This window comes from Stegastes partitus, unplaced genomic scaffold (assembly GCF_000690725.1).
Source record: "Stegastes partitus isolate 25-593 unplaced genomic scaffold, Stegastes_partitus-1.0.2 Scaffold201, whole genome shotgun sequence".
Taxonomy (NCBI): Eukaryota; Metazoa; Chordata; class Actinopteri; family Pomacentridae; genus Stegastes; species Stegastes partitus.
In genome coordinates, this window is record NW_007577932.1 from 343,056 (window position 1) to 360,946 (window position 17,891).

The 17,891-nt window shown below is 40.7% G+C and overlaps 1 protein-coding gene across 1 annotated transcript; it reads right to left on the minus strand.

The window, feature by feature from the left end:
* Positions 1–10,602: 10,602 nt before the first annotated feature.
* ifnlr1 (interferon lambda receptor 1) lies at positions 10,603–17,443 on the minus strand. The gene is made up of 7 exons (XM_008280599.1): positions 17,246–17,443; positions 16,224–16,338; positions 14,214–14,386; positions 13,940–14,124; positions 13,591–13,732; positions 12,383–12,510; positions 10,603–12,020 (listed from the first exon to the last, which is right to left on the minus strand). The coding sequence occupies exons 1-7, from the start codon at positions 17,292–17,294 to the stop codon at positions 11,028–11,030; spliced, it is 1,785 nt and encodes a 594-aa protein (XP_008278821.1). The 5' UTR covers positions 17,295–17,443; the 3' UTR covers positions 10,603–11,027.
* Between the last annotated feature and the right edge of the window lie 448 nt (positions 17,444–17,891).

Sequence of the window (17,891 nt, forward strand, 5' to 3'; positions counted from 1 at the left end):
ACACACACACACAGCCACAGATTATTGCCATCAGCCCGATCAATTTACAGACATCTCTGTGGACAGGCAGCCAAGAGATGATACAATAGCTCCCTTGTTCAATGAGACCTGAGCAGCTGAAAGCAACAGCTGGAATGGCCACAAGACAACAAATGGCGGTGGGAGAACTACAAACTGCCACTAAAAGAAATATTTATTTATTTCAGTTCTCTATTCCACCTGGGTACAAATGCTAGAAAATTAAAGTCTGGGCAACGACAAGCTGGAAAACGGAGCAGGTACAGAGCTGAGGGGGAGGAAGGTGAAAGAGAGGAAGACGCCATCAGAATGGAAGAACCAAGGGAGAGAGGCATGTCAGATTCAAACCATCTGGTTCATCCTTATTAAAAATCTGGCCCGTGATTCAGTTTTTCAAAGATGGGTTCATATTGTTGGAGGTAACACCTGAGACTTCCCACGAGATTCTTCTTCTGCCCACACTTGAAAATGTCCCAGCAACTTTTGAAAGGATTTCCATGAACTTTGACAAAGAAATCAACAGTGCCCAGATGATGAATCACAGTACAGTCGTGACTCGATAATCCGACCCTCAACAATCTGAAAACCTTGCTATCCGACAGGTTTTTAGGAAAAATGAACGGAACCCTTGAGAAACAGCCTTAACATACCGACATCCTTGGATTCCGACTCCGACGTGACATTTTATGTCACAAATAAGGATAACGGCGTATTATCTGATTTAACAATCCCACAGATCGGCTACGTTCAGACTGCAGGACTTAATGCTCAATTAGATTTTTTTGTGAAATCCGATTTTTTTGCGAGTTCGTTCACGTTTCCAATTTAATGCGACTTGTATGTGATCTGCTGTGTGAACTTCATACGACCCAAAAATGTCCCATGTGCGCAGAGGAGGACACAACAACGTCACGCGCAGTGAGCGTGTTCAGTGTTTATGGAAGTAAACACGGATGGTAACAATGGAGCGTATCTGCCACTCCCTCGCTGCTGCCGATGATGGAAACAGAAGTGTGACCGCTAACTAAACCAGCATCAGCAGCCAAGTACTGTCTGTGCGTTCTGGCCACTTCCACCCCCGTCGGAGCACTCCCCTGGGGTGGACGTGGTCCCCCCGACCACGCTGAATATTCAGATAGTCATCATTAATTGGGCCTGAATATCCAGAGACCAAAAAGTGCTATTCAGACCAGCCCTACTAGTTATTATAACAACTATGAACAATAATTAACAACAAATGAGCCTTCAAGCATCAAGCCCTCCGTGTATCTCGACAGCCTTGCTATCCGACATAAAAGAAGGTTTTACATTTAGTGTCGGATTATCGAGTCACGACTGTAACTGTGGTGTTTCCTGTCACTCTTCGTCGAGTGGAACCATCAGATTTTCACACATGCACTGATACGTAAACATCTGCCGGATTGGTTGGTGTAGCATTCATGACCCAGTATGAATGAAATGTAATAACTTCAGTGCTATTTTTTTATTTTTTTATCTATCACTATGATCAGGTCAAAATTTTAATTAGTCAAACACTTTACTGCAGAATTGAAAACACAAGCCGTAGCTGTACTTACAACAAATGCTGGAACACTAAAAGGCTAAATCAAGTTGGTGAGCACGACGAAAACATTGTGAGCATTATAGCATGCTGACGCTAGCAGTGAGCTCAATGCACAGAGGTCCTGCTAGATGCATGTTGTATGTAATATTTATATTTATCAGCTGTAATACGCATTGCAGCTTAATTACAAAACACTGGCGTAAGCTGCGGTAAAATCGTCATTAGTTGTTGTAGCAATTTTAATCTTTCTAGCATTAACCTGAACTGGTTCTTGGACCATCCCTTTTTCTTACTCTTCTTTTCCCATCTACTTATTGTCTCGAAATAGTTCCTGAGTCACTGTTCTGTCTTATTGAGCAGGATACTGTTTACCGGTGTTCATTAGAACTGCTTCTGGTTGTCTTATATTGTGTGTGTGTATAAAATAAAAGTGTATTCTTATACCATCTCTCTCAAATAATGTAACGGAAGCCAACATTTTATCCTTATTTGTGTTGTCATGGTTGCATGATCCTGCATGTGTTTGTGTGTCCAGTGGTGAATTGACTGACCGACATTATGAGCACGTGGCGGCTGCAAGGAAAGAAGGCATCATTCAAGGCCACAGCATTGTATGCAAGGATGAGGGGTTATTTTTAAGCTTTTAGCGGCCACACCTGCCTTTGGAATATCGACACACAATACGAGCTCGGGTTGCCAGGCCTTCTCTACTCATCATGCATCGGCAGTGACTGTCAGACTAAGAATAACTCGCTGGGACAAAGCAGTCGAGGGACACTTTTATTAGTTCCTCTTTCTTTGAAAGACTCCTCAGCCTCCCAGTCCAGCAGCAACATCTCAGTGCCGTCTTTTATTTGATCACTAAAATGATTTCGCACTTTAAAGAAGAAGCTGCGGAAATACTGCTTACAAACTCGAGGGCAGCTCCTTTCAATGTATTGCCTTATTTATTTAGACCATTCATGCAAATCATTTTGCTTGCATGTTCTCAAAGCACTGAAAACATAAAACATACAATATGGGATTCCAGTGAGGGCTGCAAGGTGGTGCGGTTGGTTAGCACTGTTGTTTTGCAGCACGAAGGTCGCCGGTTTGCGTCCCGGTGGGGCCACTGGGATCTTTCTGCGTGGAGTTTGCATGTTCTCCCCGTGCAGCGTGGGTTCTCTCCGGGTTCTTCCTTCCACACAGTCCAAAAACATGTTGAGGTTAATTGGTGATTCTAAATTGTCCGAATGTGAGTGTGCTTGGTTGTCTGTCTCTAAGTGTAGCCCTGTGATAGACTGGTGACCTGTCCAGGGTGCCCAATGCCTTCACCGTGAGTCGGCTGGGATAGACTCCAGCCCCCCATGACCCTAGTGAGGATGAAGCGGTGTATAGATCTTGGATGGATGGATGGGATTCCAGTGGGAACCTGTGAAGCTCTGGTGAACTCCATGCCCAAGAGGGTTAAGGCAGCGCTGGAAGATAATGGTGGCCACACAAAACATTAACACTTTGTGCCCAGTTTGGACACTTTCACTTAGAGGTGTATTCATTTTTGTTGCCAGCGGTTGAGCCATTAATGACTGTGTACTGAGTTATTTTGAGAGGACAGTAGATTTACATTGTTATACAAGCTGTACACTTTACACTGCAGCAGACTATCATTTCTTCAACGTTGTCCCATATAAAGATAAAATAAAATATTTGCAGAAATGTGAGGGGTGTACTCACTGTTGTGGAGCTGTACATGCACCTGGTCAAACATGTAGGGCAAGCCAAGAAGGAATAAATATTTGTCATATGCCTTACATTATAACATTTAATCATTCATGCTTATTCACAATTTATGCTTGTTCTGTGCTTTAACTAAATTATGAATAGAAGCTGGAATCAGTTGGACTGCTTGTGAACGTTCGCTCCCTGTTGGATGCTCTGGCATTTAATGTGCGCCTCACAGATGCACGTCACACATGCAGAGGATATCGTGGGTTGCTTTGGAGAGAATAGAGTGTTGGTGATATCTGAGCTGGACTAGATGCTATATTCAGGTCATTTTGCGTAGAACAAGAGACAGAAGATGATATAACAAGTTGGTGGGGTTGACATGTGACTTTTTAGAAAGCTCACATCCACGATATTTTAATTATGAATTTAAAAACAAGCAGAGGCCTGTCTGTCCGTCTGTCCCTCCCTTGAAAGTGATATCCCGGAAATGTCTCGAGGGACTTCTTCAAATTTGGCAAAGGATTCAGTTGCACTCGAGCGTGATCTGATTAGGTTTTGGTTTGGAGTTTACGAGCATATTTCACGTTTGGTCGGATACCGGTTTGGTCACGCTAACTTAGGTGGAAGGGGTGTGTGTTTGTGTGTGAAGTATCCGTGTTTTAGAAGCATAATGCATATTTGAAGCATTGTCTACTGTCATGGCTCCAACTTTGTGTTCTATCAGAATCAGGTTTACTGGCCGAATATGTGTTTTTACTCCCCTTAATGAACTTACACTCTTCAACGTCTTCACTACACATATTATAAGTCTCAAAAGACATGAATCTAAGATGCCAAAATTCAGGCTTTCACTGCAAGAAGGTGATTCTAGGTATGTGTGATTAATACAGTGCTTCAAGTCAGAATTTTTAGGTTTGTTAGTGCAAGTTCTGCCACAAAAGCCTGAAATCTCATAGCAGAGAAAACCCCTACATGCCCAGTTTTTTTTTTTTTTTAACAACTTGGAGGCCAGTTTTGATGTTTTTTTCCTCAGTTTGAACCTCGTGTTTACAGTAAATGTAGCGTGTCTTCAGCCGGAGGCCTGGACATGAAAGGATAGCAGACATTTTATCATTATGGACATGGCATGACTGACTTTTATGTGGGCTTCTTCGTGTTTTGACAAGTCATATCACTATTACATACCATAACATCATATCACATTTAAAAAAAAAATGTTTATAATAATCCTTGTAATCTCCATTAACTAAACCTGTGAAAATTGAATTACTCTCAGCAGTCCTTTATTATTGTCAAAGTACATTAATATGTGTGAAAATACATTTTTTTGGTTTAGTAAAAACTGTAAGTTTTGCCAAAATGTCAGGAGGCTCATCCTCTTTTCACTGTTCAAAATCCATCCTTCAGTTTAAAGACCAAAATGATTATTTTTCCACGAGGAATTGTCTCGGTTCAAACTAAATATTAATAAACATTCTTTCCCTATCCTCTCACCTGCTGGTGATTGGGCCCAGAATAGACCTTAATGGACACCAAAGTCTCTGGGATGATTCATCATTTCCCGGCCAGCCTTGACAGCTGTTTCCATGCCTTTTTCTAATCAAGGGCCCATTAAGAGATCATTAGAATGCACGAGTGGAAAGGGAGGGGGCGAAGTGATTGCTTCCAATTACATGCAGACTTCAATTCATCAAGTGATTTGGTTTGGGAGAAAGGGGAAGCGCCTTTTCAAACAGGATGACTGGAAAAGACTTCTTGTTGTCATTCACGTATGTCAAAGCAAAAAAAGCACAATGCAGATGCTCCTGAAAGGGGGAACAGTAGCCATGTTCCACCTTCCAATTAGCTTCTTTTTTGGAGATTTGAAAGGTTTGAAGGTCTTGTACTCACTGGTTTGAGAAGCAGATAACCAAGTGGTGGGTAAATTAATTATTGGATGACATCTACCTGCACATTGTCCCCACGGTTACCTGTGACCTGCAAGAACTGAATCTTCTTGGACATAGATATTATTTGTTTACACACTCACAATTTTAATTACAGGAATAATAATTTTAGAAAAACACATAACCTAAATGGAAATTTGATCATATCCAGTATAATTTATTATGGGTTTTTATTATTATTACTCACAAAGACTCTAAATTTGTCATTCATGAAGAATTTTGTCGTCAACTTTTCCGGTCAAACTTTTAATACTAAATGTTTGTTGTGTAAATGAAACTGTCGGCCAAAAATCTTGCCTTTATAGTTTGCTCGCTACCTTCTAGTTAATATGCTGCACAGATTGAAGGAATGCCTTTTGAAGCAAATTGGTGACTTTGGGCACGGCAAATAAAATTGACTTGGCTGGAATAACAACATAAAAAGCGACTGAAAAGTGGCAGAGATTGACCCAGCTGCAGAAGCTGTCGTCAGTGCAGAAATCACTCTTAAATGGACATTTTTTTTCTTTATTCAATGTGAAAAGTAAGCTGTACTTTGCAGCCCTATCTTCAGTATCAATAGAAAACAACATTGGCTAAGATGAGTACATAGCTTACTCCCGATGGGCCAAAACAAAACAGAATAACCGGCTTCTTAGGGTAGTATTGGCTGACGTGAACACAGTGTTACATAAACTGGCAATTAAAGCGGATCAGCAAGCTATTTATAATGTACAGTGACAAAAAAGGTAATAAAGCTACCTGACATTAAAGCTGAGCCTCATTTTAGTTAAACTTTCTAATTTTCTCTGTATTCCCTCAGCCGTACCCGAATGAACTAATTCTTCCTATTCATGCTCATGGCATCGCTTAATGTGTCTGCAACTCATCCAAGCCATGCTGCGTTGAGGAATGCGTGTTAATGAGAAGCGCTCATAAAGGAACATCATAGTGCTGTATCAATGAGAGATGTCAGATTTAGAGATCTCAGGAGACCCAGTTAACCTTCTCAGCATAGATGTGTTATGAAAAGCAGATAGCTGCCGCTGAGATAGGGCGAACTGACTGTTTTATACTTAAGACACCTGAACGTATCATTGCTAAGATCTGTCAACCTCCTCGAACTTCTTTTGGCATAATATCTTCAAAAGAGTGTTGTTTTTCCTTTACTACAATGGAACTTGGCCTTAAATATTGATTGAATACCACAAATGAGCTCATCTACTGTATACATCGTACAGTCACAACACTGAAGCTACTAACAAGTGACGTGAATAACATTGACCATGTCCGTATAGTGCAATGTTCTGCTGGAAAACCTCGAGTCCTGCCATTCAAGCCTGCCCATACCACCATTGTTGCAGACCAAGCACACACCCCAATGGTAATGGTACTCCCCAACGGCAGTTGCCTCCCTCCTGCAGACCAATGTGGCCTACCAAAACTGCTCAGGAACACAAAGACCCCAAGGCACTGACCCAGATACCAAACTTCCTAAATCTGATCCACAGAATGCACCAGAACAAGCTCAAACCATTAACGCCCCACCCTGCAACCAACAGGACCGAAAGGATCCACTGCCAGCGTCCTACTGTCTGACAGATGTCCGATGCTTTTAGCAGCACAAGGGGGAGCTTACACAATATTAGGCATGTGGTTTTAATGTTGCGGCTGATTAATGTGTACCTCAAAACAATCTTCTGAGAAATTTGTTGGGCATTTAAACCTCAGAGGAGCCATTAAACTTATATTTAGCATCGCTACAAATGTACCTTTTATCCTTTTTTTTTTTTTTTTTTACAGCATGTTTAATTTGAAGAGAAGAAGGACAGTCAAAGTTTGTGTTTCTGGAGATCCATCCAACCTTTAACGTTTCTGGGAGCTACTGAAAGAATTTCGCCATGCAAGGGTCAAACCTGGTAGCCTCCCATGTGCTGTCAGTGGTAGAAATGGCTTAAGTGGCCCAGACTCTCAGTCAATCAATATATTCATTGATCCAGGGCAGGCAGACACCCTCAGCAGTGACTGAAATTGTACTTGTGCAGAAGCATTTGGTTTGACTATTCACCATTCAAAGGTCTATCATGGCTGTAGCACTCAAGGGTTTGCTGTGCAATCTCCCGTTCGATCTTCCTGGGGCTTGTAGTGTTGAAAGAGGAGAAAGACAGCCTTTTGGCAGAAAGAAAGAATAGAACCTCTCAGGGCTGCTCGCAAACCAATGACTGTTTTTTTTTGTACATCTGTCTAAAGAAGAGCCAAATGGGAAGATAGCGGAAAAGAGCATGATGAAAAGCCCGACTACATGGCCTGTGCAATGTTTCTCCTTCCCAAACGCTCTACAGACAAGAAATTCCTCACTCTATGCACACTTTACTTTACATTGGGGTGAGCGAATCGCCACAACTTAAACTCCTCTTTTGATCAGCTCTCTTTGCAACATCCTGCGTTATTCTCTTGAAAGTAGTTTTTTTTTACCCAATTCCTTTGTTTCTTAGCTTATAACAGCCACGTCACATTTTCAAATAATTGTTGTCTGTGTGACTTTTGCTGGTGCTTTCCCAGCTCCAGTGCTCCATTCATGTAAAATTATCCCCTACAATACCTACTTTTCCCTGTGCTTGTGTATCAGACCTATTGTCACTTCAGGCACAGGGCACAGAGCCCACTCACATGTTGAGGACAGCACCTCTAATTTTATCCCAAATAGCTGCAGAGAAGTATCGTGTTTACTGAGATGCTTGAGTTTTGATGGAAATAAAAGGGGCCACAGAATTACCAAGAATGAAATGAAACATACAAAATTTTGCGCAGAGCAACATAGATTATTAGCAAACTTCAACAACCTCCAACAATGCGATAACAATTTTTACAAAAATGACAGGCAAGCTAGCTGCTGGTTTTATAAAGGATGCACTGCAATCAAAACCCTGCAGGACTGCCATTCTCTTCGACATAGCAGCTGATTATCTTTGTTAAAAGTCAGATATTATTACTTCTTTGTGCTCATGTAGCTTTCATGGCATTGTGCTCATCTGTTATCATGTGCAGTGGCCTTGGAAAATAGTTTCTATGGAGCAACCTGGCCATAAATCTGAGCTTTGACGTGTTCATAATGTTCTGTGTTGATTTCAGGATGTATTGATTGTATTGTGTTGACATTTTTCCATGGAGGGGGTTTTAAGCATTTAGCCGCTATCCTGCAAAGTGGAGCCTGTTTGTACTCAGTCTTTAGAGTTTATGAAAGTGTATGAAACTCTTTTTGTCATGTTGACTACTGTGCGTTTTCTGATTTTGTCCCTGTTGCACCTGCAACATCAAAATTATATCTTTGACTTATAGACAATGTAAAAGTGTGAATTACATTGAATTCAGTGACCGACAGATCTCAAAAATTCTGTTATGTTAACTAGTTACCTTTTAAAGCAAACTGTATCGACCGCTTGTTTTCTTGCCTGTTTATAGGTCAGGCTTGATATCGGTGTGAAATATCTCATTAGGGTATCAGGTAATAAGTGAATAACCAAACTTACAATGGGTATTAAACCTGAGATCCACTTGAGTCTTATGTAATCCCTGGAAAAATATCCCATGGATGCAGACAGCTACACCTTTTCCTTCTTCCTTTTGGACAGTTAATGCGAGGATCACTTCCTCTTGTAGTTGCTCAGAAAAGAAAGGGAAAGAAAATAAAGGGCCTCAATTTTAAATTATAGTCACACCCCCCACCCTACCAGGATCCGAAAGCTGCTTTGGGTTTTTTTGTTGTTGTTTTGTGGTATGTCATTTCAAACCACATTCAAAATTGAACATAATCTGAAGGGATCGTTTACATAAAAAATGGTTTATGTGGTTCTTTCTAACCATCACAAGGACACTGTACTCTCCTTGTTCCGTCTGTTGTTAAATATCTATCCCCACATCGATGCCAACTGTACATTGCAACATTAAATATTTGACCTACCAATTGATTCGGTTCACCAGATTTGTACAGTGTGTTCAGACAGGCAGAGCCACAACAACAAACTGTTTCTTGACTGTAAACCTTCACTTCTCAGCAACAGGTTGTCAACTTGTACTTTGGATTCTTTGTGCAATCCACCTCACCTCTTTATTATCTGACAGAGTAAATGAATACAGCTTGTGGAAAGTACTGTCAGTGTTGCACAGGTGCAGGTTTATTACTCTATCACATTTTATTCACCTCACCGGGACACAAAGTGTCCATGTGATCAGGAATCTTATTGTTGGTCATATAATGATGAGTGTCACTCATGCAACTTAAAACTGACTTTGAGAAATGTCCCTGAAGAAGACAATGATGTGCCATTTTTATGGTTTAATATCAGCTCAGAATGCAGCTCATTTTCCAACATGAACACTTCAAATTATACATTTAGTAGAAATGCACAAGCTGTATATATGAAATAAAGAAAATTTGCTACTTTTCATAACATTCATACGGCAGATATACACCTGTATCTGTATTTTGATGTACAAAGTGTCCCTAAGTGACTCACATCACATTCGTAAAACGTATCTGACATTATTACTTTACAGCTGTATATAAAAATGGCACTCAGGCTAATAAAAGCATAGCTGTTATCAGCGTGGCTAAGGTTACAACACAGCCCCACCTTCTAATATATATAACATGCTGTATTTTCTTTCTCTGAAAGAACAGCAAACAGTGAGAACAAAGTGGGTTTATGAACTTTGTAAGGTCGAAGAAAAAATAAACACTCCTTTTTTCATGTACGGATGGAATCATTCTGTGACTATTATACATCACTGATAATACTATAATGTGTTGATGAACATAGAAACAGGGCTATATTCATATCTATTTAGTCATCATGCTCCCATTTCAAATCACTCAAAATATGACAATAGGTGTCAGACTTGGTCTGTTCTGTTTTTTCGCCACAATTCAATTATATTTTCATATCTAATCTTTAAGGCTGAGTGTCCACATTGTAATGTGGAAGTGACCAGACTGGATTGTGTATTTAGGGAGTGTAATAAGCAATATGCTGTCATAGTGATGACACACAAATACGATGATTATGATGATGTGTGGTGACAGCTTTTGGGGTTATTTAGGCTGTGCAGGTCTTGGTAAAAATAAAAACACTGGAAAGTTGGTCATATATATACAGTTAGTCATATACATAAAAAAATATATACACTGTTGATGTAATGACTTAAGTATTTACTTAACAAAGGGCAACCAGTTATCCACACTGTTAACACATGACACAACAAGGTTATATCATGTATGAATGAAGTGAACTTTGGATTCAGCTTTTAACAATTCACCATCTTGTAAAATACACAATCTGTTGCTAAAAATGTGGCTATTCTGCTAAACAGTGACTTGAAAAAATAAACAAGGACTTTACAAATGATATATATACAATCCTTAAATGTAAGCCCACCACTTGAGGCGATCCATATTTTTGAATAGTTTACAATTGTGCATCGATAAATAAATCAAATATACAGCAAAGCATATGTATAATATCCAGGAATGAAATGTGGTTCAGAGGTGGTTGTTAAATGTGACTTAGTTCTGGATAAACGTTGACTATTTCCACTCAAAATGACTGTCAGTCTGTCTCTGTGTCATCAACAACACAGGAGATAGCAAAGCAGTTAATTTGCCTGAGTTCTGCATTATTACTTAGAGAACCTGTCAGTCCCTTTCCCCACTTTGTTGTTGAGAAAACAAACAAAAAAGGGTACTTTGATGAATCATCTCTATCGTATTTTCAGTACAGGTGAAAAGTCTGTAAAGCCTGAAAGTTAATCAAGAATTATTCTTGAATTTGTATCTTCCAGCTTCCCAGGAGAAGCTGTCTTGATATCTCCACTCCATCTTTGCCTTCACTGTCCTCCCCTTCACCAGTCCAGTTCTGAACATAGCTCGTCCTTTTGTAATCACAATGCTCTGTGGCTGTAGGTCCACAAGGGATTGCAGGCATCCAGTTTTGTTTGTAACCTGATTCAAGTATGGCGTCACTACATGGCGTGCTCTGACATCCCTGGTGAAAATCAGAAACAACTGTTTGAGACGGGAAGTAATGGCTGTTGCAGTACGGGTGGGTGGGTGTGTTTACAGTGCTGTCATCACACCCAGAGTCTGACCACTCGGAGCTGTCGAAGCACTGCAAGGATGCTAACGATGGCCCATCCGTGGAGTCTATGAGGTCTGATAAAAGGAGTTTTCTCTCCGGGTTCACTGGTGACTTTGTGTCATCAGCGCTGCTCTGTGACGAAAAAGTGAGCAAAGGCAACATGAGTTGTCCGTTGTGATCTCGCACTGTGTTGAGTAGCAGCTGACTTATTGGACTGCTCTCACAAATGTCAAAATCAGATAATGGTGACTCTCCACGTGAGATCGGCTTTGAATGCATTCCTTCTTTACTCCAGCTTTCGTCACTGGGACACAAACTTGTGGGACTGTTTCCTCTGTCTTCAGTGGTTGCCTGCTGAAAACTGTCATTCTCCTCAGCTGGGACATGGACAGCCACTGCACTGTAGATATCAGATGACTGGGCGCTTGTGTCTTCAGGATTTGCAGCGATCCTGCCTGCTCCTGTTCCCACAGAGGAGCCACTGCTGACTGGCCACGGGTGGAAAGGGATGTCATGGGGAAAATAATCCTCGAACCCAGGTGAGGGCGCGCTTGGCTGCACCTGGATTTTAGCGTAAATTGTCTGGTTGGTTTGAGTGCAGAGGTTGATTTCGGAGATGATGCGATTCCTATCTGGAAACTCCAGCACTTTACAGGTCCCAGAAGTGGTGACCTATTTAAAAGATAAAGAAGACAGTCATTAATGTCAATCAAGGGCACGGTTTTAAGTGTGGAAACTACACAAACTAATAAAAGCAAATTTTAAAATCTGTAGTTAGAACACGTTAACACAAAAAGCAAAGCCAACGATCAGTTGATGAACAGCCAAGACACTCTGGGATCTTTCTTTCATTTTACAAAAACAACATCAGTAATGTGTTAGCGTCGGTAATTACTTTTAGGTTACTACCTGACATTAACAAACTGAACACGTGCAGTAATTAACTTGCCAGAGGGCTTGATTTTCCAGTAACACAACATTTCCTGGTTGCAACACAGACACACCAAAGCACAATGAACGAACTACGGTCTTACCAATGCTTGTGGCATGCTCTTTGGCTTTCCACCCTTCACGTAGTTGCACATACACACGACGGATATGATGATTACGGCTGCCAGAACAGCAGCACTCATGAGAACCCATTGCAAAAGCTGAGAATCATCTGAAGGAAGAGACAATTGGTGTCAAAGGTATGTCCAGGTAAAAAAACACAACACATTTAAAAAAAAACAAACTATACCAATATTACACAAGTTAGGGCATGTTCTCTCAGTAGCGCTGTAGGTTGTAGGGCTGTTACATTTACATGCACCTGAATGGACCAGTGTCTTTCCATACTTCCCAGAAGTAGTTGTAAGTCGGTAAACAGGGTCTTATCTAAACTGAAATGTACACAGGGACATATAGAAGTGGATTCCCCCTTTAGGAAATGGATAGCGGTGGTTTTGAGTGCGCTTTAAAAGTTGGATTATTTAACCTACTTGTGCGATATAGAAATATATTTTCAACATTTTTGACTGTCAGATGTGAAAGTAGAAAATACACAATAAAGCCAGTTAAGGTGAGAAGGATGTAATCTTTGCAACAGACTGTGCTATCTAATCTCTTGTCTCATCAGTTTAACAGCAATGTGAGAGGGAGAGGTCACTGCTCGAGCACTTAGGAGAACATTCTAGGCAAAGAGGCTCTTCGTATCATTTACTATCAGGTAAGAGTGGAATTCACTGTATGAACAACTGGGTTTTTGTGGTAAACCTCATTGTTTGTACTTCATTGGAAAACCAGCATGCGCCTAGTTTTAACTACTGGACTCGACTGGTTACAAAGTAACAGTGAGAAAACAGGCAACTAAAAATGCATGATTTCTAACAAACTTTCCTAATTTATTACCAACTACTGCAAAGTGGCTGCAATCACTTGAGGAGACGAGCGCAACCTGATTAAAGTAAAACATAGAAAATGCAACATTTTCAAGTATCTTAATTCTTCTGTTTTTCCCCACAGCAGGTGGGTCCTTGAAAACTTCCCAGTAAGTCGAGTGTTACCTCAAGTGAAATCAAACTTTGGTAAATATTATAACACATCTGATACTCTGCCAAATTCATAGAAAAGTACAGAAAGGTTTTAACTCTGTCTATTCCAACGAGCCTGTTGTTGCTAAAGTATACGACAATTCACACATAAGTATGAAAAAATTAGTCATTCCCACATGTTTGTATGTTGCAGTCATTGTTTTGCTCACCTTGCAGTGTAGTGCAGAACGGCTGACTTTCACTCTCTGGGCGACCCCAGTGAGACGTTAACCTGTACGTCACATTGCCGCAGTATTCTGTTTCTTTGTTCTTCAAGTCGATAATGAACTGCTTACTTCTGCTATGAATGACCTAGAGACAGAGTGGGTCATATGAACGATACCTGATACATTTCTTCATCAGAAAACATTTCTGTTTTTCTCTGTTGCTCCCTGCATTAAGACCAGCAAACTAATATGGAAGCAATACCTATATTTGTTTTTAATCTGTATAACATACTACGTTTTTCTGACACATCGCAAGTGTGCAATATGTTTAATTATTTAAATTCAGACTCACCTGTGCAGCCCACTCTGGACGGGTGATTTTTAAAGTGTAAAGAGCAATAGCTTTGGAGGACCCATTTTTGCTTTTGGTGATGGTGTCTTCAATGGAGACTCCATGTGGCCCCAAAGGCAGGGTGACGTTCACATACAGGGATGACGCTGTTGTGTATGTAAACAAGATGGGTGCTCCAAGAGCAGCTGTGGAGACAAGAAATATGAATGTATATGTGTTGCAACAGAATACATGCGGCTTTGAGGACACAAAGAGGGAGTATTATGATTCTTACTCTCTGCTAAAGGTTTAAACCTCCAGGTGCAGCCACAGATGCTGCCGTTAACACACACTCGAGCCCAGTAGTGTACATCGTGGAGCGATGGGGTTTCGTCAGTGAGATCACAGGACCGATCAGGAATGTTCTGACACTGCGCTTTTTTCTTGAAATCCTTCCCTTCGGCATCACTGCAATGAGTATGAAATGCAATCAGGCAATCAGCAATCATGGAAACAAATGGCAATGTATGAAACTAGGTTATACACCGTCTTAACCAAAATGTGCTACGAGTTTAACTTCCATTATATAACTATCACTGTCATCATTATTATTATTTACTGTTACTGTTATTCTGCCGTGTAAATCACTTACTTGCAAATGTAAATAGTTTTCATTTCGGCTACAACTAACTAATGAATGGATCATCACAAAAGTCATTGGATAATGTTGCAGCTTAATCAAAGACATGTTCTGTATGAAAGTCTAAAAAACAAGTATTCACACAATTAGGTTCTGAACTTTTTCCGTGCTGCAGACATTGAATGAACCCCCCAAAGATCATCCTGACCACACAAAATCACCCATCATCTTTTCAACGCACTTCACAGCCGTTTTGTGGGAGACAAATGACGGCGTTTTCTTTGAACAAGGAATCGATATTACGCAGGCATAGCTTAACTAAACTAGCTTTTCTCTGCAGCTAATTTGATGCTGGAAGTCTCTTCAGCAGGTGACAGCGGCTGGGAAAAAAGTCAATCGGATAGGGATAGCACTTGACATTTGTCTGGGACACTACGTCATGAGTAATTCGCCGAAATGACATTTCCACTTTGTTGAGGCCCATTTGTAGAGATTGAGTAAAATGAAGAGAAAATAATTCTACTTGAAAGCCATGAAAGCGCACCATGACTGTCGCATTTCCTTTTAGTGAGGAGAGCAGAGTGCTCTGCACATAGGCTTCTAATCAGAGGGAACGGGCCCTATAGATATTATTTAGTGTTCCAGACGAGCTAAATCCAAACGACTGCATGGTCCACTTTAATTGCTGCATGCTACATGTTGGGCAGTACGTTTCCTGAGACACTAGTCTTTTCCAGTCACATCGAGAGGAGAGGAGGGGAAGAGAGAGGCAGCAAGGGAAAGCCAGAAGGAGACCTCTTTACTTTGCCGGGAAATGCAATTTCTAGATCTTAAGGGATAAGAATAGCAATTTTCTGTGTTTTTGTGTGAACAAATCTCATTAAACGACCAAAACGAACAAAATTCATCATTCTATTCCTGTGTTCCCCAGACTGTCTGTGACTCTTACCCACAAGCCCTGAAAATATATGCTTTTTTTTAAAAAAAAAAGAACTATTTTCAGCAGTCGGCTAGATTTGATCAAACTTCACTTATACAGTAACTGGGTATTTTCAGTTCCAGATTTGTCGTGCTATTGAGTATTTGTGGCAGCAGCCCGGTGTATGTGGAAACGGCTCAACATCAATGGTGACGTTCTTGAAGGAACGTTATCTGGTCCAACAGTGAGGTTCATTCAGATCAAAGTTTAATCGACAATGGAGGTCTGCAGTGCTGAAGATGAAGCTAGTACTTGTGGGACTAATGTTGCATTGCTTTTGGTCTTTTCATAGGATTTAGTGATGGCAAGGAAACAGTACAATAGGCAAGTAAGAGTCAGACATGGCACAGTAATCCAGTGACGGAAAGCTTTTGTAAATATTAGCCATATGTAGGGTTAAATTCAGTGTGCCATACCCTACACGACGGTATAGTCCTTCTATAAACACCCATAGACCATCTGGTGACCTGGGCTGTGCTGCTAATTTATGACCAAGTCTTATTACAAAATGTTGGTTTTATAGTGCCCTGTACAGAGCCATGTATGAACTAACCAAGTGTTTACCCTGCAAACACATTTTTTTCCCCCCCTACTTTGACCCACCTCTCTATATGGATCTGTAGAGGCAGAAGGGCAACAGAAATGCACCCATTCTAATAATCATTCATCTGTCATCCCGGTCTTACCTCTTGTACTCGACGCTGTAGAGCACCTTTTGCCCAGGAAAAGCATCCCAGTGCAGCACGTTGTGAAAGTTCCTCGAGACAAAACGCACTTCGATCTTGTCAGTTGCAAGACAAGCTGCAGGAAAACAGGAAAAGTCTGTGAATCATTTTTTGTGTCAGATAATAACACAACATTCTCATTCACCTTCTTGTAATATGTGTCAAATTCTCAAATCCCCAAAAAACTCAGGATTTTTGATGCTTATTGCAAACTATGTGTGGACACCATTCTGTGGTTTCTCATGAGCTGTAGTCAATGTTTAGTTTTAGTTAAGTTACATCCTGCTTCTGTTCATATCACAGCCTGAATTTCCAGTCATTGTGAAACGATGGTAAAATACAGAGTTAGTCAGTCCTTTTGATTTAAGATGGACTTTGTTTCTGCTTATGGTGGAAACTGAAGACTGCACTTTGCTCCTTAAATAGCACGACACCACTTTGATACAAGGAAGCTGGGACTCGGGGGGGAAAAAGGGACGAGCAGAATGGTTCGCTGTGTTTTATAGCTTAAAAAATATGTACATAGGCTGCAGTTTTAAGATGTCAAGCCGTACACAAAGAGCTTCAGGTTTACCGCTCCGCAGCACATTACAGTTGTAATGTTAAAGCCCATTGAGTTTATTAGAGATATGAAACGCTGGAAATTACACAGAGAGTAGTCCATTGGAAATTAGAATTTTCATAAGCCGTACAATGATATAGTCAATATTAAATCAGCCAGACTCTAAAATGAAACAGCATTTTCCATCAATCACTGTCACTTAGAATGACCAAAGTCCTCACTGTGTTCTGGGATTCTCCTTCGTTTCAGACGAGAGGCAATGACTCTCTGTCACATATATCACTCGGCTTCAATGGCCTAATGTTATTATTTATTTCTCCTATTAGGGCTACTTTGAAGAAAAAGAAGACCCATTCAATGGTTGACTGCCCTTTAGTCAACGTATATAAATCAAATGGGAGATTAGCTGCTTTGTACTCACCATAGCAGAACAGCAGGAGGATCATAACGTTCACTGACCACATCTTCATCAGGTATGTGGGTCACAAAAAGTAAAAAAAAAAAAAAAAAACTCTGGACTGAACGGCTGAAAAACAAAGCAGTAAAAATAAAAATACGTAAACTCCTTTATCTCAGAAGTACTCCCAAAGCAGACCTGAATCGATGAGGAAAGAGCCGCAAACCCTTAAAGTTGTATGAGGTTTCAGGGCATTTCCCTGCGTCTGCTCCTCAACCATCTCTCATGTGTTCTGGGAAAGGAGTGGCTGTACTCAGGTGTGCAGGTGTACTTTGGCATGTGTTATGACTTTGTTCCTGTTTTGCTGCTCGCTATACGTTCCGCCCACTTGCATTCTCTTTACCGATTCTTCTTTTCCCCTTCCTTCTCCCTTATCTACGTCGAGGCACGTTCTCTCTCTCTCTCTCTCCGCTTCTCTCTCGCTTGCCCTTTTCCTCCCTCTTTGTCTCTCTCTCAGTACTTGTCTTTCAGGTTATTTCAGTTTTTTTGCAGCTTACTGGAAATGATCATAGCATGAAATTGGGAAAACCAAAACTGAAAGAACACAGTCATACATACAGAATGTCTTAAGGTATCTGGTTCAAAGATCACTCTGTACATACAGACTGAA